The sequence below is a fragment of the Trichosurus vulpecula genome, chromosome 3 (assembly GCF_011100635.1).
Source record: "Trichosurus vulpecula isolate mTriVul1 chromosome 3, mTriVul1.pri, whole genome shotgun sequence".
Classification (NCBI taxonomy): domain Eukaryota; kingdom Metazoa; phylum Chordata; class Mammalia; order Diprotodontia; family Phalangeridae; genus Trichosurus; species Trichosurus vulpecula.
The window spans coordinates 435,676,724-435,700,787 of NC_050575.1; the positions used below are offsets into that span (position 1 = coordinate 435,676,724).

At 42.9% G+C, this 24,064-nt stretch overlaps 1 protein-coding gene across 1 annotated transcript; it reads right to left on the reverse strand.

The window, feature by feature from the left end:
* Positions 1–1,220: 1,220 nt before the first annotated feature.
* Positions 1,221–16,835, reverse strand: LOC118843502 (zinc-alpha-2-glycoprotein-like). Its single transcript, XM_036751160.1, has 7 exons — positions 16,733–16,835; positions 8,633–8,893; positions 7,971–8,234; positions 3,399–3,677; positions 3,090–3,206; positions 1,643–1,675; positions 1,221–1,249 (listed from the first exon to the last, which is right to left on the reverse strand). Exons 1-7 carry the CDS (start codon positions 16,833–16,835, stop codon positions 1,221–1,223), a joined length of 1,086 nt encoding a protein of 361 aa, XP_036607055.1.
* Positions 16,836–24,064: the final 7,229 nt, after the last annotated feature.

Below are 24,064 nucleotides of genomic sequence, written 5' to 3' on the forward strand. Positions count from 1 at the left end.
TCTCATGGTTACAAAGCTGGTGAAGAGCTTCTCTAGTGTTAGCCAGGCTGGTCCTTGGACAATGTACCATCCTTGAAGGCTTATCCAGTTTGTTAAGATCTGCCAGAGATAACATTCAACAAAAGGTATGACTGTGTTGACCTCATTAGGCCTCATCGTCCTCAATTATAAGTGGTCACGAGTATGTATTGAGACAACGAGTGAAAGATAAGTTGTTTCTTTCTTATATGTGTTTAGGTTTGGATATAATTCTTTCTGTTCCTGTCTCCCTCATTAGAAGGCAAGCTGCTTGAAGACAGGGATTATTCTGCTTTTTTTCTTTGTATTTCCAGTACCTAGTAGAGTGCATTGCCTTCTAATGAGTGCTTAATAGATGCTTGTTTGATCAATCTAATATCATACTCAACCTCTCCAGAGGACTTGTATAAAAGTAGGACAAGATCAGAATTACATAGGATGAGAGGACTTGGGTGGCTTACTATCTGCCCCTGTGAAAATAGGACTCACGTAGGAGTCTAAATTGTTGTTGTGCAGTCATGTCCTACTCTTTGTATCCTTGTTTGAGGTTCTCTTGGCAAAGATACTGGAGTGGTTTGCCATTTTATTGTCCAACTCATTTTACAGATTAGGAAACTGAGGCAAACAGGGTTAAGTGACTTATCCAGGGTCCCACAGCTAGGAAGTATCTGAGGCCCGATTTGAACTCATGAAAATGAGTTCTGATTCCAAGCCCAGTGCTCTATCCGCTGCACTCCTAGCTGCCCACTGAACTGTGATACTCACATGTCACATAAATAAAGCTCTGTGAATCTACTGGTGGGAGAAGACTTGGAGCATCCCTCCGCAGAGGTGTATCATAACCTAATCTAAACCTTACTTTAGAGAGCTGCCTAAGGCTCAGATAGCTGTGACTCATGCATGATCACATAAATATTGCTAGAGGCCCAATTAAACCCAAGCCCCCGATTCCAAACACAGGGCCTTATAGTACTGGGTTCTGCCTCTAAGCAAAAAGAATGGGGCCACTGAGAATGGCAGGAGCCTCTCCAGGTTGGGAGAGAAGAGAAAAGCCACTGAGGACAGGAAGGAGAGCAGGCTGGCTGGCACCAAGGCGGGGTATTCATTCCAATCAGACTTCTCTTCCTCATATTCAGCGAAGGCAGGAAAAAGGCAACTGTAGCTAGTCCTCTGTGTTTCCGGGGCCAGCACCGCAGAATATTCTAGTGTTCTTGAATATCCATCTGAATGTCTGGGGGGAAATGTGGGTATTCCTCCATTTCTTATATGCAGGCAAATAGTCTACCTCCAAGCCTGACCCTGAGAAAACAGCTAACAGAGGAGGATCCTTCTGTGCCCATGCCCCACTTCCATCCTGAAGGCCCATCATGGGTGGGTAAAGGCAGAGGAATGAGGAATCTGGCATTTACACACACACACACACACACACACACACACACACACACAAACTCACAACCATACCCAGATCCCTTCCCAGCTACTATTCCCCATTAGACAGAATCCCTCTCTACCCCGCCCCATGAGTCATAAGTTCCTGGAGGACAGGGATATTTTATATTTCTTGGTCTTCCCCAACTACTCCCCTCTGCCCTCTCATCCACCCCACTGCCTGCCAGTGTCTCACCTTCCATTGTGGCATACTCGTGGATGCTGTAGCCTGCAATACAATTAGAGTCACAAAAAGGTTAAGTCTAGAGAGGGTCTGGAAATGTGGCTCTCACATGGCCCTGTCTCTAGGCAGGACCACACCTGATCTCAAACTTCTCTTCCCCAGAGACAGGGACTGTGCATTTTGAAAATCAGGCCGGGAGCTGCCTATGCATCAGGAGTGTGTCTCCCCAATCAGATCTGTGGGTCCCTAAGGATAGGGCCAAGTTCTCCCCTGCCAACTGGATTGGTCCCAAGCATCTCTTTGGACCTATGATCTTCGGCATTGTTTGATCAATGAAATTAATGAAGTGATAACTAGCGTCCCATCAATTGGCAAGCAAAACCAAGCTGAAAGGGACAGCTTCCCTGCTGGATGACAGTCGCGATCTAAAAAGATCAAAACAGGATAGAAACATGAGCCAAAACTCATAAGATGAAACATAATAGGATGAAATGTAAAGTGCAATGTTTGGACTTTAAAAATCAATGGTACAGCTGCTAACAGCAGGTTAGGGGAGGCATGATTGTGCGACAGTATGTGTGCAAAAAAATCCAAGGCTGGAACTGGATTACAAGCTCAGCTTGAGTCATGACAGGTGGAAAAATGAATGTCATGTTAAGCTGAATGAAGAGAAAGATGTAGTGTGCAGAAGGAGGGAGGTCCCCTAGTACTCGGCCTGGTCAGACCGCACCTGGAGTGTTGTGTCCAGTGCCACGTTGTAGCAAGGATGCTGGTGAGCTGTAGCATCTCCAGAAGTCTACCATGAAGGGAGAGCATTAGATACTATGCCATGTGAGGAGGCTTTGAACAACACTTTTTGTATCCAGATTAGATTAGATTGACAATAAAGGTCTCAGAGCTTTCAAATTCTGTGACTTGGGGAGAGAATAGGTCATGTTTAGACTGCAGAAGAGAAGATTTAAGAAAGGTCTGATACCTGCTCTAAGTATTTGCAAGGCTGCCACAGGGCAGAGGGAGTAGATGTGGCATCAGAGGACAGAACAAAAAGCCACGGGTGGAAATCACCAGAAGTTAAGAGACGAAGGAGAAATTTTGGTTTGATGTAAGGAAAAATATAGAACAATTAGAGGAGTTCAAAGGGGGAGTGAGTTGTCAGAGGAGGTAGTGAGCCCTCCATTCCTGTTGTGATTAATTCACGGCAGATTGTCTACTTCTCAGAGTTGTTACAGAGTTGTTGTTCAGTCAGGCACAGTTTGGACGGGTTGACCTTGGTAGTATCCCTGAACATTGGCACGGGCACAGATCCCATCTAATAGGAGGGAGATTGGAGATTATGGAATTCTGTTCACAAAGTTCTGTTTTAGTTCCTATGACCTCAAGACATCGATGGATATCAGTGTCTTCCATTCCCTCAGGACCTACTGTTCTTGTCCCATTTCCTTTCTCCTCAGACACACACCTGTGTTTGTCTTCTTCCACCAGATAAAGGACACAACACAGCTCAGCACCAGGATGACAACGCCAAGAATGCTGAGTGTCACAGTCCAAGTCCTCTTCTTAAGGGGCTTTTCAGGTACTATGGGATATAGTAGTAAAGAGCAGACAGTTAATATAGGTGAGAATCTTCCCAGGTGGTATTGGGGAGTACACAAGGGGAACCTACCCCTATGGGTCCATTCTGGAGAAGCTAGGGAAAGGCAGGGGTCAGCGATATGTCATTGCCTATCTTCCTGGGGCTCAGACCAACAAGCGCAAGCCAGGCACTCACCAGGAAATGCTTTTGGTGCTCCTAGCTCAATATGGTCCACCACACAATCATAATTGTTCCCTGTGTCCCCCGGAGGGAGCTCAATGATGATTCTTTGGTAGAAGGTGCCATCAGCATTGGGCAGGGTGCTGCTGGAACTCTCCTTCCCTGCCACAATTGTGTCCTTACCCTTCTGCCAGTGCAAGAGAATGGCGCTGGGGTAGAAGCCCATGGCAGAGCAGGAAAGGATGGTAATGCCATCCACAGCTTCATGGTAGAGCACGGTCACTTCAGGAGGCACTGAAGACAAAGGTTAGAGAAGACAGCCTGTGCAAATCTCCATGTTTATTTTCCATTACTCTGTCTCTCCCTTCCTTCACTTTCCTTAATGTCAGAGCCCCAGGACCCAGCAAATTATAAGGTCTTTGAAGGCAAGATAATACATTATTCATTCTATATACCCTCTGTACCCACTTTATACATTCTCCCCTACACACACTAGGCCCTCAATGTTTGTTGATACTCATGTCAATGATGTCACCAGATTTTTAGCCTAACAAGAAGTCAATGGGTCTTTGTTAACAATGGGTTGAAAGCCAGAATCATCTTCAATATTTCAATATTCCCCAGTGATCAGACCTGTGATTTCATACATGCGCTTCTTCCCTTCAATGAGGATCACAGACCCTCATGATCACAAACTACCCCCCCCCAAAGTCTGTAACAGAGGCATGCTATAGAAGTGATCGGTGACCTCAATTATCCAAACATCTATTGAAGCTCTCTCCACAAAAAGCATAGCAGCTAATAACATGGTGACTTGGCTTAGTGGTAGCTTCATCTTTTAAATTATAAAGAAACCAATAAAAGAAATTATTTCCTGGATCATTTTCTTGCTAATAAAGAGGGAGTGGTTCCTGGGGGTAGAAACAGAGGTGTACAAGAGCTAGCTCAAACCCACAGGTTTAAATTTAAACCTACAGATTTAAAACATATAGGTTTACATTTCCAACATGAACAATTACACCTCAGAAATCAACAGATACTACAAATTATCTTGAATTATTGTTTTGTTGATTTCCTAGACTTAAAAAATTGGTGGAGAAAATGTATATAATGTAAACTAAACTTAGAAATATTCCTCACCCCAATCAGTTATTAAGAATTTACTAGGAACCTTACTCTCATTTCATTTGGTTTAAGGAGGGAATAACATACACACTCAGTTGGGTATCTTACCCGACAGGTAAGTAGGGGGGAAGGGGATAAGAGGGAAGATGATAGAAGGGAAGGCAGATTGGGGGAGGGGTAGTCAAAAGCAAACACTTTGAAAAGGAACAGGGTCAAAGGAGAAAACTGGTTAAGTGGTGGACTAGATAGGATGGCAGGAAATATAGTTAGTCTTTCACAACATGACTATTATGGAAGTGTTTTGCATAACAATACATGTATAACCTATATTGAATTGCTTGCCTTCTCAATAAGGGTGGGTGGGGAGGGAAGAAGGGAGAGAATTTGGAACTCAAAGTTCTAAAAACAAATGTTAAAAATTCTTTTTACATGCAACTGGGAGATAAGATATACAGACAATGTGGTATAGAAATCTATCTAGCCCTACAAGAAAGTAGGATAAAGAAAGAAGAGGATAAGGGTGAGGAGTGAGATGATAGAAGGGAGGGCAGACTGGGGAAAGGGGCAATCAGAATACAATGCCATCTTGGGGGTGAAGGGAGGGTAGAGATGGAGAGAAAATTTGTAACTCAAAATCTGGTGGAAATGAATGTCAAAAACTAAAAATAAATAAATTAATCTAAAAAAAAAAGAATTTACTAGCACACAACTGGGTGGAAGTGATAGGAACCCTGAGTGGAAGTGAAAGAAGATCTAGACTTTGGGCTAGAAATTCCAGACCTAGTCTGACGTGTATGCTATAATTTAGGAGAGGAGATTAAAAAGTGTTCAGAGGAAGGCTAAGGAGGACCTCATGGACTAAACTTCTACAGAGGAAGGCCACCCAGGAAGCATGGGAGATGTTCTGAAATGAAGTTCTGAAGAAGCAAAGGGAAACAATTCTGATGAAGAGAGAAAGGGAGAGTTGTCTGAAGAGATTGATGCAGATACACAGGGAAATGCAGAACGTGTAAGCAAGGGCAGGTAACAGATGACAATGCCATTGTCCTGTAAAGGTAGGATGAGTAGTGCTAAGGCCCAAAATGAGCTTTACCTGGTGAGGAAAACCAAGGACAACGATAAAAATGGTGTTTTAAGCTCTTTGGAGAAAGAAAAGCCCTAAAGATGAGATGGGATCGTTGCTTGGTTGTGGATGGAATAACAATAACTAAAGTCGGAGAGAAGGCCAAGCTGCTCAATTATCTTTATGCTTCTACTTTCTTTTCAAAAAAGAATGACCTTTACACTGGGAATGACTGAACCAAAAAAAAGGCTAATGGCGGGGAGATTCTCCCAGACAAGTAAGACAACTATAAAAGAACACCTGATTGCCCCTGATGAAGTCAAATCACCTGGCCCAGAAAAAAATTAGCAGATGGGGTGGCTCATGTACTGTCGATGACATGTAAGCAATAGTAAAGAATGAAGGATGTGCTATAGGACTGGGGAAGGGCAAATGTCCTCATTTTTTCAAAAGGATGACAAAAGGGTCTGAAAATTCAGACCACCGAGCTTGATTTGGATTCCTGGGGAAACTCTAGAATGGATTATTTTTTTAAATTCTTGGTGAACATCTGGAAAAAGAAGCAGTGGTTGTCAAGAGGCTGTATGGCTTAGTCAAGAGCATATCATGCCAAACTAACCCCACTTCCTTTTTTGACAGGACTACTCAACTATTGGATGTGGAGAATACTGTGGACAGGGTTTACTGAGATTCTATTAAAGCATTCAATAAAGTATTATGCTATCTGTATGGAAAAGATGGAGAGATGTGGTCTAGAACAGGGCTGCCCAAAATGCGGCCCACAGAGCAATTTATGCAGCCTGCCTACAAGCATAGAAATTCCCATAAATGCTTTAGTAAATAAATCTGAGCTACCACAGAGCTCTCACTGAAATGGCAAATCAAAATATATTGTCAATATTTCAATAAAAACCTAAGGTTAGACAACCCTGCTCTAGAAGGTAGTAGTTAAAATGCATTAAAAACTGGTTAAATGGTCAGATTTTACAAAGTAGCTATGATGGTTCAATGTCAGTTTGGCAGGAGGTCTCCCGTGTAGGGCCCCAATGATCTGTGCTTGACTCTGTGAAGTTTGACATTTTTATCAATGATGGGAAAAAGTCAAAGGTGACATGATTATGAAATTTGAAAATTATGCAAAGCTGAGAGATGGAACTCAAACACTGGATGGCAGAGTCAGTATTCAAACTCCGACAGGCTAAAAAACTGATCAGAGTCTAATAATATGAAATTCAATTGAGGTAAATGTAAAGTTGTTTAAACAATACACTTTGTAAGTGAAAGATGGGAGAAGCACGGCTAGACAAAAGTTCTGAAAAATTATCTGGGTGTTCTAATGGATGTTAAGCTTAAGATGAGTCATCATTGTGATATGGCAACCCAAAACATGCTCGTGGGATCTCAAGATGCATTCAAACAGGCATTCCAGCAATGAGGAGATGAGATTTCCTCTCTGCACTGTCCTTATCAGCCCACATAGGGAGTACTGGGCTCAGTTCTTGGCACCACAAAATAAGAAAGTCATGAATAAACTAGAGAGTTGCCCAGAGGAGGGCAGCCAGGAAGGTGAAGGGCTTGGAGTCCATGCTATAGGAAGGCTGAGTCAAGGACTGGGGATGTTGAGCCTGGAGAAGAGAAATCTTTGGTGTGGGGTGTTCAGGATATGATAGCTAGAGGGCTGTTATGTGGAGGAGAGCTTAGACTCATTTGATTAGAAACCACAGGGGACAACCAGGTGAAATAGGGCGGGGGGAGTCACAAAGCAGTCAATTTAGGCTGGTTGTTAGGAAGAACTTCCTAATAATTTTGAGTTTTCCCGAAGTGAAATGGGGTTCCTTGAGAGGTGATGGATTCCCCTTCATTAGAAGGCTTCAGTAGGAGACTAGAGGACCATTTGTCAAATATATTACAGTAGGAACTGATTGTCAGGTATCAGGGTGAACTGAGATCTCTTCCAACTCTTAAATTTAGTAATTCTTCATTTCTCTGACTTAGTAGATGGCACTTCATGAGCAGCTATTGCCAAAACAAGCCCAAATCTTCATCTTATGGTACTTTCCCTTGTGGTGGTAAGCATTACCACCTTTATCTGAGATGGGTTGGGAGACCCAGTCTGCTTTTGTGCCAGGTGGGACCAGACAGAGCTTGTGCTGAGCAAGCGTAGCCCTACACACCCCAGGGTCACCTCCACATGATGACGACACATTAGAGAATGACTTTCCTCCCTTGAGCAAAAACATACAGAACAGTAGTCCTTTAGCTTTCTTAGAGTAATTAGAATCATAGTGAAGATTAAAACACAGTTCTTTGATTTCCCAAATGAGGGCATCAGCTACCACCTAGAAAACATGGAGATGGCAGGACCAGCTGGTTGGAGGTAGACAGGATCAGAGACTCACCATTCTTCCTTCTGCTTGAGTGCTGCAGGATTTTTTTCATGATGCCATAACAATATTCCTGCATGTAGTATGCTTTCCGATTGGCCCAGAAGGTACTCATCAGAGTAGGTTTGAAGGACTCAGCCTCAGACATCATGAAAAGCCACTGTCCGATCTCATCCAGCCAGCAGAAATCCTCGCCATCCACAGCAATCTTGATTTGGTTGCCTATGTCATTGTCCCTTTGAGGTTCACAAACTACAAAAAGCTGCACTGTGATGTTCTCTGTAAGGGGAAATTTGGAGGCAGGGGTAGAGTGGAATGAGCATTAGGCCAAGATTCCGTAGGAAAAGGATTGAAAGCACAGAATGACAGGGTAAATTATGGAGGAGCAGGAGAGTAACTGCTTCAAATTGGAGTTCAATGATTGAGAAAATGTAGAAAGGGTGAAGGCCAAGGCTCTTTGGACAATTTCCAAGAGGAGGAGCCAGTACCCCAGGAAACAGATGCAGTTCAGTGATGCCTAAGTCTTAGTCCTCTCCCTAGAATACTCTTTGATCCTGAGCCTCAGTCCAATATCATGGTCTCCTATGAAGGGGAACCATGGGACTCAATAAAGAGAAAAGCAGAAGAAAGTAGGGGAGAGGGAAAGATTAGTGGAAAGAAGAGAGGGGCTGACTCACTGTCACTCTTGGTGTCATTCTGTCTCAATTCCTTCAGAAACCAGAGGAAGCTCTTCTCGTGGTCTACTAACTTCTGCTGAGTCTTCTCCATGAACTTGGTCCCCAGGACCTGGGAGATCCAGGGCTCCTTGGCCATGAGCTGGCTGTTCTGTTTGTCGTAGGAGAACACCTGGATGTCATCTACAAAGTCCACCATGGTGAGGTCCAAGAGGGCGTTTCCTGTGCCCACTGCTGTGAATTGTACCTCATGCTTGTGGTGATCTACAGGACAGGAGGGCAGGGGAAGACAAAAGGAAATTATGTGTGGTGGGGGGGCAGGGCCAGAACCCTCAGGCTGCTAGTCAGCACTGTGGCTAGAGTATTGGATTAGGAGTCAGAAAAATGCCAGTTCACATCCTGCATCAGACCCCTACTATCCTGTGACCCTAGGCAAATCATTTAACCTCTCTGTGCCTCAGTGTCCTCATCTGTCAAATGAGGGGGTTGACTCAATAGCCTCAAGGTCCACTTCTATCTCTAAATGTCTAGTGTGGGCCAATCAATTGGCTTCCACTACAAGAAATGAAATTAAAACTAGGGGCGCAAGACAATTCGGAAGAGGACAAGGCACCCAATATTCTTTCCATTCCGTGACTAGACTAGGACTAGGCGTACAGGTTGGCTCAATAAGGTTATTCAGAAGATGGTAATTGATAATGTAAGCACTGTACCAGCCTCGACCCTCTCCTCAGTATTGAGATGCATTTAAGGAAGTGCAGAGAAGATTCTGTAAACATTAGTATTAGTGCAGAGTGGGGCTCTAATGCTGCTGGGTGGTACAGTGGATAGAGCACTAAAGTCAGGAAGGCTCACCTTCTTCAGTTCAAATCTGGCCTCAGACACTAGCTATGTGACCCTGTCCAAGTCACTTAACCCTGTTTGCGGTATCTACGCCAAAAAAAAAAAACTGAATGGGTTCATGAAGAGTAAGACTGACTGAACAACCACACAGAGTGGGGAGGAGCTTCAGCTGAACTAAGAAAGTGGGAACACAACAAAGATCCTGGCATAGGAGAGACTCATCTATCACACTCCTTCAGACACAGAGCAAGACAGCATAAGGAGACAGGAAAGAGGACAATCCAATTGTCAGGAACATTGGCTGCATTTATGTTGGGTTCCCAGGGACCTTCGCATTCTTGTGTTGTATTCTTGTGTTGAATTTCCCTCTGCTAAAGGAAACCGACAGGTAAAGACCCACCTTTGTTCCCTCAGTACACCAATGTATCTGCCACTGTTTTGTGAAACTGTCTAGAATTACATACATAGAAAGCTCCCTAAGATGCCTTCTTTACAGGGTCAGGAGAAGTTTTCTGATATGATTGAGAAAGTTTGAAACTAAAATAGATTTGGAGTCAAAGAACCAGGATGTGAAGTCTGGCTCAGTTACTGCCTGAGAAAATCACTTTCTTTCTCTGAGACTGTTTCCACTTCTACAAAACAAGATCGTCTCTAAGGTATCTTCCAGCTACAAACCCTGTGATCTGATCTTATGTCAACATTGCAACCAGTGGTGGCAAGTATATCATTCAAGAGGATTAGAAGAAGCTCAAATACCAAATAATTAATAGACTACTTTTTTCTAAGAAGAATGTGGTCGTTCCCATGGCCTTGATTTTTTTCTACGTCTGAGAATCCACAAGCACAAGAAACTATAGAGGGTAACTTCCCCTCTCCAGGTTCTCCTCTTGACTCTCTGCACTTCTCCACCGTGTTCCAGCAATATGCTCATCCAGGAAGATCCCTATGCCCCCTAGACTCCATCCTCTGCTTCGTGAATTCCTCCTACACTCCGTTTTGATGGAATTCCCAAGCCATCCATGCTTATTCCTCTCTTCATCCAATTCCAACCTTGACTCTGCAGACTTCTCCACCATGAGTCTCTGGGGATATCTTCTCCTCCCTCCCAAACGCACCTTTCTCAGCTCCATTTTTTCCATTGTCTCCCCACTGGAATGTAAGCTCCTCAAGGACAGGAGCTATCTTGCTTTTTGCTTGTATTTGCGCTTAGCTCAGTCCCTGATACATGGTAAGTTCTTAATAAGTATTTGCTGTTAACTATCACTTCAGGTCAGCACCTACTTTCAAATGCATCATCTTTGGGAGCTCTTTGTGGGCTCCGAGAGGACCAGGATGTGTCAGAGGAGGGACTTGAACCCAGATCTTCCTGACCCTCAGGCCAGCTCTCTATCCACTCTGCCATAATTCCTGTTGCTGCAAATATCTATATATTCAATGTATAGAATTCTATCCATTCAACAGAACATTAATAACATTAATTAGATATTTCAACACTGAGATGTCACTGAGACTTGGTGATTCTTGGCCATTACTAGCACTCATTGATAGAATGGTTTACCTTATTCAACAGAAAAAAAGAATAAAAGAAGGAAAATAGGCTTGCATATGTACAAGATGTTCCCTTGTACAGAAATTTGCAAAACAGAAATGGAAAGCATGATGGAAAACATTTATATGAAGATCAATGGAAAGAGAAAAAGAACCAATATTGTTGGGAATGTGTGCTATAAACTGACTGGCCAGAAGGAAGAACTAGATGATGAGTTCTGGAACCAAATCACAAGGCTATCATGGAGCCAAAATGTAGTGGTCAGTGACTTAGACTATGCAGACAAGTGCTGGAATGCTTCTTGGCCACAATCAGAATAGCTACAAAATTCTTGTCTTGCTGCTGATTACATATTTCAGAAAGTATAAACTTAATGAGGTGAATTACTGTTGTGAACTAGATTCTTACTAAGATGGAGAAGAGGATTGCTGAAGCAGACGTGGTGGGAAGTCTGATCACACTGTCAGCATGGTACAGTGGAACAAGTGCTGAATTTGAACTCAGCAGAGCCCTGGATCCAATCCTGGCCCTGAAATTTATCAGCTCTGAGATCATGGGGCATTCATTTGATCTCTCTGAGACTCGATTTCCTTATCGATAAAATGAGAACAAACATCCCTGTGATACTTACCTCAGAGAGTTGTTGCGCGATCAAATAAGAAAATGGACACCAAATGCTTCACAAACCTTGAAGCCATTATCATGATGGCTTAGAAGAGGAAATACTTGGCATAGCCTGACATGTACCTTAGACACAGAAGAAAGTGTGTCAGAATTCAGATGAAAGATATGCAGGACCCTCTGGCCTATATTTCCATGAAAGAAGTTGATTAAAGAGGGATGGATTGCTCTTGGAATAAAGTTCTGCTAATTCAAACATAAAGGATTCCAACGCAGAATGAACAGGAATGGGATTGGAGGAGGGGAACTACCTAAAAAGGCACAGGAAATCCCTGGAACAACCAGATTTTTAAAAGATGCATAAAAATGTGGAATTGAGACTAGGTAACTGAGGATGGATGTGAAAGTGCAGTATGATCCTTTAAGAACACTAGGAATAGTGAAAGGTAAAAGGAGCTAAACCTTGCATTGAACGCTATGGACAAAGATAGATTTTTGTGGCACAGTTGGGAAGAGGAGAAAAATGAAAAAATAGACAAAGCATCAGCTTGGGATGCTATTAAGGGAATATGGATGGAAAGAGATTGATCCATAGTGTCAAGTGCTACGGAGGTCAATGAATATGAGAATTAAGAAAAAGCTAATTGTTTATTCCCAAGGGAACCAGTAGGGTATTGATTGGCTACTGAGACTATAGTTTGTTCCTCTTCCTCACCCCCTCCCCCCAGTTGCTATATTCTTATACAAGGGGAAAGGGATGATCTCACCTCACATTCCAAATGGTAACCCTATACTGACTCTTGTGGGTCTGCTATCTATCTTTGCCTGGTGATTCTGGAGTTCCCCAGCGTCCCACAAACTCCCTCTGTAAGGAGACTGCCCTGATTCTCCTCTGACTGTCCTCAGGTATGTCTTGCTCATCTCCCTACTGCAGAGAGCAGTCACAGCTCTAACCCCCCAGAAACCTGTCACCTTGATAGGGAGTCTGCTACCATGCTAAGTGACCCCAACTCCTGACATATCACATGGCAGGCAGAATTGGCAATCCTTCTCCATCCACTGTGGTTCTATCCGTGTCCAAATCTTTGTTCTGTGAAGTTTGAATTCAGTCAAAGGGACTTGAGGACTTAGAGGGCCACATGTGGCCTCAAGGCTGCAGGTTGCCCACCCCTGTTCCAGAGTGTATAGCTTCTTTTCCTTTTTCCTTGATCATCTTTGAAAATAGACCAAGTAGTGATATTGCAGTGTTAAGTGGTGTAGGTAGTTTAATAACTCTGATAATCTCAGTCCCTGAAATCTTCTCTGAAATCCTCTCAAGATATCTTAGGGGGACAACTGCTTCACCCCTTTATTTCTGCTGCTCTATATTCATTTCATAGTGATTTTCTGTTTGTGGAGGAAATCTGGAGAACTTGGAAATTTCTGACCTACTCTGCCATCTTCCTAGAAGGCATCATACGGTCTTTCCTTTAACATTAAGACAAAGGTGCCTCTTTCAAACTTCCTCCTTAATGCGACTGGTTCTGCTTTCTAGATGCCAAAGAAAAGGAGTCTAATCTCTCTTTCACATGATACTCATTTAAATAATAGAATATAGCTGTCTATAAACTCACCACCATCACCTTTGATTGAGTTTTCTCTTCCACAGTCTAAATATTCCCTGTTCTTTTACAAATGCAGTGGGATCCCTACCACTGGAGGTCTTCAAACAGAGATTGAAACACCACTTGCTGGAAGATGTTATGGGGAATGGGAGTTCTCACTCTCACATGGGTTGGACTAGAAGAGCTTCTGGAATCCCTTCAAACTCTGTCCCTAAGGCTGTTCCCATCCTTTGAAAGATACCAGTGAGAGATGATAGCATGGCAATTGATGGTCATGGAGTTGGAGAGATGTGCCTTTTACCTTTTACCAGGATGAGATGAAGTACCTTGGTTGCGGAAAAAAATCAGGAGCTTCAATTCTAGTTTTAATAGACCAAGAGTCTTAATGTATGCTGAACCAAGAAATAGTCAATTGCCACACATCTGGAGGCAAGATTTTGCCTTCCATATCCTCCTTAAAGAAACGGAGGTAAAAGAAAGTAATGAGAAGGAGAAATTCCAGAGGACTGAAAGGGGGGACTCTGCAGTTCACTGCCCACTCAAGGTGGTCAGATCAAAAAGAATCCCACATGGAATCCCATAAATTGAACCAATCAACCCAATCAATAGCCAGACATTAATGAAGTTGGGAAAATAAGCTTGTATTCTGTCAATATGGTTGTTCCTACAATAATTAGTTTATTAATTACCCAAAATAAAATATCTTCAAAAATCAAACTTGTCTCCTTTGAGTTAAGAGGGAAAGGTATAGTATGTCTAAAATGGGTCAGAGTACATGAAAAACCAGCATGCTGCCAGTGGCTAAACATGATAAAGAGAACTGAAAGCTTCCTTGGAGCCCTAGAGTGCATTGATGCTTCTAGGGGTTGAATTTTAGCTGGGGTGGGAGGGGGGAGGCCTAGGCCTATGATTTCATCATTGTGGGGAGTCTCCAATATGGAAACTCCCTCCATTGACATATACCAACAACTAAGCCAGAACTTTTAGTTCTGAGCAGTTTCCTGGAAAACTAAGGCATTATTTGACTTCCCCAGGATTACATGGCTACTATGTCAGAGGCAGAAATTTAACTCAGATCAACCTGACTCCAAGGCTGATCAGTTTTCCACTAAGCCACAATGATAGAGTTAATAGAGAAATGAAAATAAAGGAAAGAGAGTCCAGAACCAACGTGGACACTGATCCTTTTTTTCAAAGATTTTCCCATGGGGCATCCATAGATCTGACCATTTTCCCAAAGCCCCTTATTTTGCCTCTGTGTGCTTGACGCTGAGCTGGACTCTGTCCTCAGCAAGGAGCACAGATGTTTACTACATGTGTAATCATAGTCAGGTCACTTCATCCCTCAGGGCTTCAGTCTCCTCATATGTAAAATCAGAGGGTTGAATTAGATAACCTTGAAGGTTCTCTCTAGTTCTAAATCTACGCTGAGGATTCTAAGATGGGCCGCTGGTCCACTTGCAGCAAATATGAAAACCCCAGAGCTGTTTCTTTCCCTTGAAAAACCTACCAATTTCCCCCACTGGTAGGGGCTGCCCCTTCCAGCTGCCTCCATACTCCAGAGACCACTGGGGACATCTCTAGATCCTCATTGTTTATAAAGAATACCTTCTATGCTTTGACCAACAGGGGCCACCCCCTGACAACTAGGACCCAAATCTGCCTGTTCCCTAGTAAGTTATTGGTCTCCCTAACAATAATCATCATCATCATAATGTGAATGTTTCTTTAGCTCTTACCATGTGCCAAGTACCGTACTAAGTGATTTACAACTATTATCTTGTTTGTTCTTCACAACAATTCTGCAAGGTAAGTGCCATTAATCCCCATTTTATAGATGAAGAAACTGGAGCAAACAGAGGTCAAGTGACTTGCCCAGGGTCATACAACTACTAAGTGTCGGAGGCCAGATTCAAACTCAGGCCTCCAGAAACTTGGCACTCTCCCCTGCACTGCTAAGATAGCTGCCCTCTATCCAGGATCCAAAGATCCCCCAAAACAAATGTAGGTGTCAACTTCTTCCTGGTTTACCCAAAGGCCCGGGGGAAGCGTTATCTTCCCACCTATTTTGATCACTGTAATTATCATCTCATTCTCTCTGATGTTGTCACTGGAGTTCAGAAAGAAATAGTTCTGGGACAAGTCACTGTCCTGTTCTCATTGTGTGTGTGTGTATATATGTATATGTGTGTATATATATATATATGTATGTATGTATGTATGTATGTATGTATATGTGTATATATGTGTGTATATATGTATATGTAATATACATATATGCTTATTATATTATATTATTCTTATATATATAATATGCTACAGGCTGTTGTACAGATGGACAAAATTAGTGCATTTTGTACCTAAATAAAAATACAATGCAAACTCACCAAAGCAGGCTCTCTGAAAACTGCGTCAGTGCAGCTCTAGGAGCAGATGGACAAAGAGGGGTGACTCACATTCATCCTGGTAGTAGTATTGGCAATGGTAGTAATAGCAATAGAGGGATTAAGGAGGGCTACACAGTACAGTGATAGAGAGCCCACTTTCCAATCAAGTAGGCCTGGGTTCAGGCCCTACCTCTGACACATAGTACCGGAGTCCTTTAGCCTCTCAGTAGCCTACGCAACAACTCCCTGAGAGTCTAAGTTTCAGAACAGGTGTTGCTCTGCATGGATAGAGAGAGATTCCTCCTTAAGAGTCTCCCAGAGTGATGAAATCACAAATCTAAAACAATAATGATCACAATTGTCACTGACGTTTCTACGGCACTTTAAAATTACTGAGTGGTTACCTGCGGGGTCTCCTTTGAGACCCTACGGAGTACACGCTAATTGAACCCTGAAGATGCTTTTCGTTCAGAAAGAAATGGTCAACTCAACACAAGGTGAACCAAAGAAAAAATCAAATCCAAGTTATTCTGCATGGATCACCAGGTGGGCACTCAGAGACATCTCCTGGCATCTCCTCTTTTTTTCCTCCTCCACTTTCTTTTCGAATGCTCTCCCAGTTGATGCTCTCTCCATTTTTCATCTAGCCCTTCTTTCTTTGCTAACCTAGCAGTTCCCATCTTGCCCTCTTCTCCACGTAATGGCATAGGTCTGTCTCTGTAGGTCCTTTACATTATAGCACCTTAACCAAAGACTGTGAACACTCATTCCATTCTTCCTTTCACTGTCCTGGTGGCCTCAATCCCAGACCAACCCTAAAACCTTTAAATTTTTACTGGGGATTGGTCACTCGCAGAAGACACCATAAAATAGTTTTATCCATAAAACCCTGATTTATTCTAATTGACTGGAGGATAAAGGTTATCCCATCAAAATCACTTCCTGCCTTGATGGTTCTAGTCATAAGGCCCTTGTTAGTTCGACTCCCTGGGTGTCTTTAATATTGTGCCTTCCCCATAATAGCAGGGTCTTGGTCTCCACTACCAAACCCAGACCCCAATATCCTCCATCCTCCTACCCACCTGCTCCCTAGACTCACCTGCCTGGATCCCCATGAAAGCATGTGCCCCCAGGATAAGCAGCAAGGGTGATAAAGATCCCTTCCTCCTTTGACTCTCCATCCCATTCCACTTGTCTGTCATCCTCAACAACACTCAAATTGGAGCAAGCTCTGCTCTCCAAACCCTGCATCCTGGTAGTGGCCAAAAGTGAAAGAAGGTCCATATATAGACATATTGGATCCACCCCGCATTTCTACCCTACATAGGATTGGCTCTGCTGAGACTAGCCCTCTTAAAGTTGCCAGCTGAGATGTTTTTGTTACACAGAACTTGAATGTGTTTGGCGCCCTTGAGAGTGGGAGTGAGATGTGGTTTGTGGTTGGGGCAGGAAACTCTAAAGCAGAGTCACTGTCAGGTGTTTTGGGGGAGTACTGGAGAATGAGGGTTGGTTCAGTTTCATGGACACAAATGGAACTTGTAAATGTTCTTAAATTTAAAAAGTGCTAGTTTTCCTAACAGACCCAAAGATTTATCCTAGAGGATGCCCACTATAAAAGCATGGACACCATTAGATGTGTGTATGTTTCTTACCTTATGACCAACAAGGTTTAGTTGTTCATATTTCTCTCACAAATAGAGAGCCTTGGTGCCCATCTTATTCATCCTAGGCCTGACCAAGAATCCCCTGTACATGACCCTCATCAGGGGCTTATCATCTCTGCTTGAGGACGTCTAGTGATGTGGAAGCCACTACACCCTGAGGCAGCCCACTCTACTTCAGGATAGTTTGACTAATTAAGAATCTTCTTTACATTGATCAGAAATATACTTCTGTAATTTTCTCCCATAGATCCCAGCTCTTCTTTCCTCTAGGGATTCTCTTGACATCACAGATACCAATGGAATTCACAGGCTGTCCATTCATTATCTTTCATTCTCAACACGTGACTGTCCAAATTTTTTCTGATCATACTGCCTTCTTATTGTTTGAAATTCTTAGTTGAAGATATTCTCCAAACTACTTAAACACACACACACACACACACACACACACACATACACACACACACGCACACACACATGCACACACACATATATATATATATGTATATGTATATATATATATATATTCATTTTAATTCTTTAGAAATTTTTGCTTTTTCATGATTCGTGGACTTGTAACACCCCAGCAGAATACTTGGGTTAAAATGATGGTTTTGTTTTAGAAAGGAGTCTAAAGGTCATGAAAAACACTGAACAAGCTCACAAATGTAGTCCTAAAGCACAGGTCTGAAAATATCACTCCATCTCCCCACCATATACATTCAGTAAATTCTGGTGGCTCCCTATTACCACCAGAATCAAATCTAAAATCCTCTGTTTGGCTTTTAAAACCCTTCATAACCTGGCCCTTTTCTATTTTTTCAGTCTTCTTACACCTTACTTTCCACCACATATTCTATGATCCAGTGGCAAGGAGGACACTGACCTCCTTGCTATTGCTCTAACATGACAGTCCAGGTCCCAACTTCAGGCATTTTCTCTGGTTGTCACCTCATGCCTAGAACTCTCTCCCTCCTCCACCACCTTCTGCCTCCTTTGGCTTCCTCCAGGATGCAAACAAAATCTCATTTTCTTCTAGAAGCCTTTCCTGAACCCCCTCAATCCAAATATCTTCACTCTGTGACTATGTTCTATTTACACTATTTATACACAGTTAATTACATATTGTCTCCCCCGTTTTTTGAGATTAAAGGGGCAACATCTTCCTGATGGCATGATCCTCTTCAAGAATGAAGGTCAAACCACAACCACAACCCCCATTAGACTGTCGGAGCCTTGACAGCAGGGATTGTTTTTGCCTTAATCTATATCCCTAGCACTTAACACAGTGTCTCTGGCACTTAATAAATGCTTGTTAACTTGAATTGATTTGACTGTCTTTATCCTATTCAACTCTAGCCCCAACTGATTGTCATCTGCAAAAGCTGTCTAAGGTACTTATTAATGTACTAAGGTATATACTTATGGAACAGCTCTCTGGGCTGCCCATGGTACTCTGTATCATGTGAGCACAAAGTGAGAGCTCAGGAAAGATGTCTTAAAGTGAATATGACAGAAGCGGGATGAGGACCCAGGTCTTCTGATTCCTGTGGGTCTTTTACTGGAAGCTAGATGGTGTAGTAGATAGTGTGGAGTTGGAGTAAAGAAAAACTCAGTTCAAAACTTGCCTCAGACACTTACTAGTTGTGTGACCCTAAGTCACGTATCCTCTCTCAGCATCATTTTTCTCCTCCATAAAAGGGATATAACAATAAAAACCTTCCTTATGTGGTTATTGTTAGGATCAAATGAGATAAGGTATGTAAAGTGCTGTGTAATTCTTGAAACACACATATGTACATATGTGCGTATATATTATATGTACATACATATACACTAGCTATTATTCATTTCTATAGTGCCATATATTATTTCCATCACTCTTCCCCTAAAAATTACTCTAGGTGAGGGAAGCCAAAGGTAACAGAGCTTATGATAGGGGACACTTAAAAAAAGTAATTACACTAATTGGAATCCTTAGTATACTAAATGAACCACTAGCCCAAAAATCCTGACAAAAAGAAGTTCATGAGGACACCCTGGGGAAGAAGAATTGCTGGCATAGGGCTTGAGGAGAAAAGAGAAAGACAAGAGCTGGAAACACTGGAGAAACTGACAACAGTCGGAAACACTGGAGAAACTGACAACAGCTGGAAACACTGGAGAAACTGACAACAGCTGGAAACACTGGAGAAACTGACAACAGTCGGAAACACTGGAGAAACTGACAACAGTCGGAAACACTGGAGAAACTGACAACAGTTGGAAACATTGGAGAAACTGACAAGAGATGAAAATAAGGAGGTGTCTAGGACTTGGGAAGGGTCCACCACTTGGAAAAAACATGCATCCGCCCTGCACCATTCTAGAGATCTCTATCCCTTTGCCTTGCATGTAAATGGCAGCCTACACCCTTGCGGATGTTGAAAAAAAGAAGGCCCCAGGAGAGGATAAGGAAGTATGGTAGTTCAGTGAGACCAAAGTCCCAGGACTCTCCCAGGAGAAGGGTGCATCAGTGATCTGAGAGCCTAAACATTCAGACCAGTGGCAAGGCTTCCTGAACCACTTGGAAGGAGAGCAGATCAGAGATTAGAGAGAGATCAGACAATCTTAGAATTGGAAGGGATCTCAAAGATCATCTTGTCCAACCCATACTTGAAAAGAAATGCCTACAATAACAAGCCATACAAATGATTATTCATTGTCTGCTTGAAAGGGACCAAAGAAAGGGGACCCACCAGCCTACTTCATTCTTTTCCACACATCATTCCTAACTCTCTAGAATTTCTCCACCATACCACAGCAATCTCCTCACCAGAGAAGTTCATTCTACCCCCACAACCCTTTCCTTTGATTGGTTAGTTCCTCCCAGAATATTCTTTTTATGGAAAGTGTCTACCTCAGCCATATCTTCATTCCTTTCTGGGATCCATTCCTTGCTGTCTACTAGCCTTTCTCTCACCAACCCCACCACAATCCTCCTATGAAGATACTTTCTCTCCCTACCTCTTTTTAGCTACCTTTTATGCATTGTCTTTCCCCATATAAGCTCTTGAGTGGGAAGAATATCTTCCTACTTGCATTTGTATTCCCATCATTTACTACAGTGCCTAACATAGAATAGGTACTTAATAAATGCTTGTTGATTTGACTTTACTTGACCTTGCTAGGCAGTCCATCACACTTTGGGGCAGCTGTAATTGTTAAGAAGTTTGTCTCTGACATCAAATCTAAATCTAGCTCTCTGCAACTTCCCCATATTTATACTGGTTGTGCCCTCTGGGTCCAAGCAAAATAAGTCTGATCCCTTTACATTTGACAGGAGAGAAAGGAATGTCACCCCTTTTGCAAGCGACACTTGTAGCCCCCTAACCCTCACTTTGTCTTCTGTATTGATGTTTTCTCCCTCATACCCTCCTCAAATACTCTCACCTCCCTCATTGAAAAAATCTCTAGGTCTGCTTCTGGTTGAAAGAGCCCTCAAGAAGCTAAAAGAAGCTGGAAGCAGTGGCTTGAGCAGGGTCAGTGACCTGAGCCCTGGCCAGTAGCCTGATTCTTCTAGAAGCACATAATAGGCACTTACTATTTTTTATTCATTCATCACAGCCTACCTGGATTGGAACATATGTGCCTGGAGCTAGGTTTTACTGAGAAGGGGAGAGTTAGTGCTGCCCTATCCTCAAATGACCCTGCTCTTGTTTCCTTTGCCACTTTGAGCAAATGACTTTCTTCCTCAAGCCCCAGCCTCTCCAACCATAACTATGGGTATTGGACCTCAAGGCTCCATTCCAGCTCAAGATCTGTCATTCAGTGATATTAAAATCTCTTATGTCAGAAGGAAATTGTATTACAATGGCTCTGCAAGAAGAATAAGACAGAAAGCTAACCTGAGAAATTAGCTTTAGAGAAAAGTAAGAAGAGGGAGGGAAGAGAGGATATAGTTTCAAGAGGAAATTTGGGGTCCTGAGATTATGGCCCGATCCCCCCCCCTCCTGTCCCTCCACAAAGTCTCATTCAGTTGAAAGGTAGGAGATACATGACAATGGGAGCTGACCTAGGGGTAAGAAGGTGAGAGCACTTGGGTCTTGGGGAGCAAGAGCTTTTCCATGCAACTCCCCCAAGAAATGATGAAAATTTATTCAGTCAGTCAATGGCAAGGTAGACAGAGAGGTAATACCATCCCCCTTTCCCCAGACTTCTCTAATAAAATTCAAATTTCCTCCACCTTCAAGCCCCGAAGGAAACTAAATTACCTCCACTGTTATGACCCACCATGAAACTGCAACTGGAAATTCTTTTTGCTGAACACCCTAGTTCCCTCATCTTCCAGAAAAACAACTGAACTGAATCATTCCTTGGAACCCACAAACTTCCTCCTTCAGAATCACCAAATGTTTCCCCATCTCTCCTAAATTCATGAATTGCCCTCTTTACTAAATTCTGGTTGGATCAGATTGGATTGGATTGAAGACCTTGGCCCACTCTATTTTACTTCATGTCATGTCAACAAACAGCCATCATAGCACCTCTTACCACTAACTACAAGAAGCACCTATTAAGCACTTATTACCAAGTGCCAGACTGGGGTACAAAAGAAGGTAAAACCTTGTATCCCTTCAAGGAGCTCACATCCTAATGGAGGAGATGAGAGCACATGGAAATAATTTGATACATACAATATTTATAGAGGGTAAATTGGATATCATCTTAGATGAAAGACTTCTCGCAGAAGGTAGGATTTAAGATGACACTAGAAGGAATTCAAGGAAACCAGGAGACAGGGGTGAAGAGGGAAAGAACCCCAGGCATAGGAGAGTCAGTAAAAATGGCCAGAGTTAGGGGAGTTTTATTCAAGCAGCCCAGTCTCATTGGAAAATAGAATAAAGTGTAAGAAGACTGGAAAGACAGGAAGGGGCAGGAGGCAAAGAGCTTTAAAAGCCAAACAGGGGACTTTTTATTTGATTTTGGAGATATTAGGAAGTCACTGGAGTTTACTGAGTTGGGGATGGGGGAAGAATGACATAGTCGTACCTGAGTTTTAGGAAGATCACTTTGGCCTCTGAGTGGAGAGACTAGAGAAAAGGAGACCAATCAGAAGACTATTGCAGTAGTCCAGGCAGGCACCAGGGAGGCAGATGTGTTTAGAGGTAAAAAGAAGACCTTGTTGAGAGATGTTGCAAAGTTAGAATCGACAGAACTTTGAAACCGATTGAATATGGTGGTGAGTGAAAGTGTGGAGTTGAGTTGTAAGACTGGAGGGCTTCTCAAGGAGATGACGTGAAAGAGAAGAGAGATATAAGGCAATAATTAACAGGTATGAATGGTTCAAACAAGGATTGATTCTTTAAAAAGTGGGAGTATTGCAGTTTAGTCCTGTGGGATGGGAACTAGGACCGTGCCCACACAGGGACACCAAAAACTGTGGCAGTTTCATAATGTGTAGAGGCGGCACTGTCTCAGGAAAGTCTTAGTCAGACTACCTCTATCCAAGTATAGGCATTTATTGAGATTGATGCCTCTCATGAAGCAGGCTAAGTTCCAAGAGGAACCAGCAACTTCAGAGAAAACAAAATGGATTTTTATAGGGTAAAGATACAATTACATAACAGAAATTATTAATATTAAGAGGGCAAGAGGGGTTTTTCAAGGGGTTAGGTAATTGGGGAGGGGTCCCTGCTGTGGTTTGGTAGTCAAACTGCTCTCTCTTTGGCTAGCTATGGGGGTCCTGTCTGGTCAAGACGGATAGTTGTTTCAACAATTCGGCTAGCAGCTGCTGTGGGGGTGAAAGACCAACACAAGCCCAATAATAAGAATGCTGCCGGCACAGGCTCTTTTGATCTGCTTTACTAAGGAAAGTAACATTAAAGGGTTAACAATCTTACTTTAATCCAACATATAAACATATCATTCACTTAGTTTGGGGGGAAAAGCCAGCACCCTGAACTTCAGAGCAATTACAAATCACAAAGATACATTATAAACAGACCAAATACAATTCATAGTTACCACAAGAAGGCATCCGCATCTGGGCTCACAAACTGGGGGTCTCAACTACAGCTGCCCAGAGTTTCCACATCAACATTCCTCCAAGAGTGAGAGCTCCAGCAAATAGCTCTGTTCTCTCTTTTTATGCACTGTTTAACTGTCATCAAATGTCATCTGAGTGACTGCAACTTAGGCTCCTACTATTGGCTCTGGTCTTAGCAACTCCCCTTGGGACCCTGAGAGCTTCATGCCCACATAGGCTTAGCACCTCCTAGATAGGGGTTTGGGCCTGGGACTTTGCACCTAGTAAGGCTCGATCGAAGACACTTAATTAACTTGTCATTCTAAAACAGTAGAAAAGTTACAATAGTTGGGTATTGTGGTCCTGTCTTGGGCTAAATGGATGATGTGATTGTGGTTGACTACAGGAACACACCAGTTCAAATACGTGAATTGGATCTGGGGTCAGTGACCAGCTAGGGGCAGTGATTGCATTGATTCTGGGGGCCTGTGGTGTGGTTAAAGCCAGATAGTGTGATTAAATGAGGACATGCCTACTGTTCAGTTCCATAAGGAAGTTAGAACATTGGGGCTAGGGGCAGCTTTATTAAGATTCCATTATTCTCCCCTCAAAGATATGGGGCCCAAATTCTTTTTGGAAAAGGGTCAAAGGTCTTGGACTCTGTAGCTTCTTCATGCTAAGAAGGGGCGTAGAGCTGTCCCTGCCTCGATGGGTCCCCACGGATGTGGTTGACTGGAACCAAGGATGAGTGACATCTAGG

What these genes read in the sequence shown, in the direction of transcription:
- LOC118843502 (XM_036751160.1), bottom strand. Translation starts at nt 16,835, where the DNA reads ATGACAGACAAGTGGAATGGGATGGAGAGTCAAAGGAGGAAGGGATCT. An exon ending in CTCAAGCAGAAGGAAGAATG is followed by an intron (nt 3,678 to 7,970) that starts GTGAGTCTCTGA and finishes CTTTGTCTTCAG; the next exon opens with TGCCTCCTGAAGTGACCGTG. An exon ending in AGCACCAAAAGCATTTCCTG is followed by an intron (nt 3,207 to 3,398) that starts GTGAGTGCCTGG and finishes TATATCCCATAG; the next exon opens with TACCTGAAAAGCCCCTTAAG.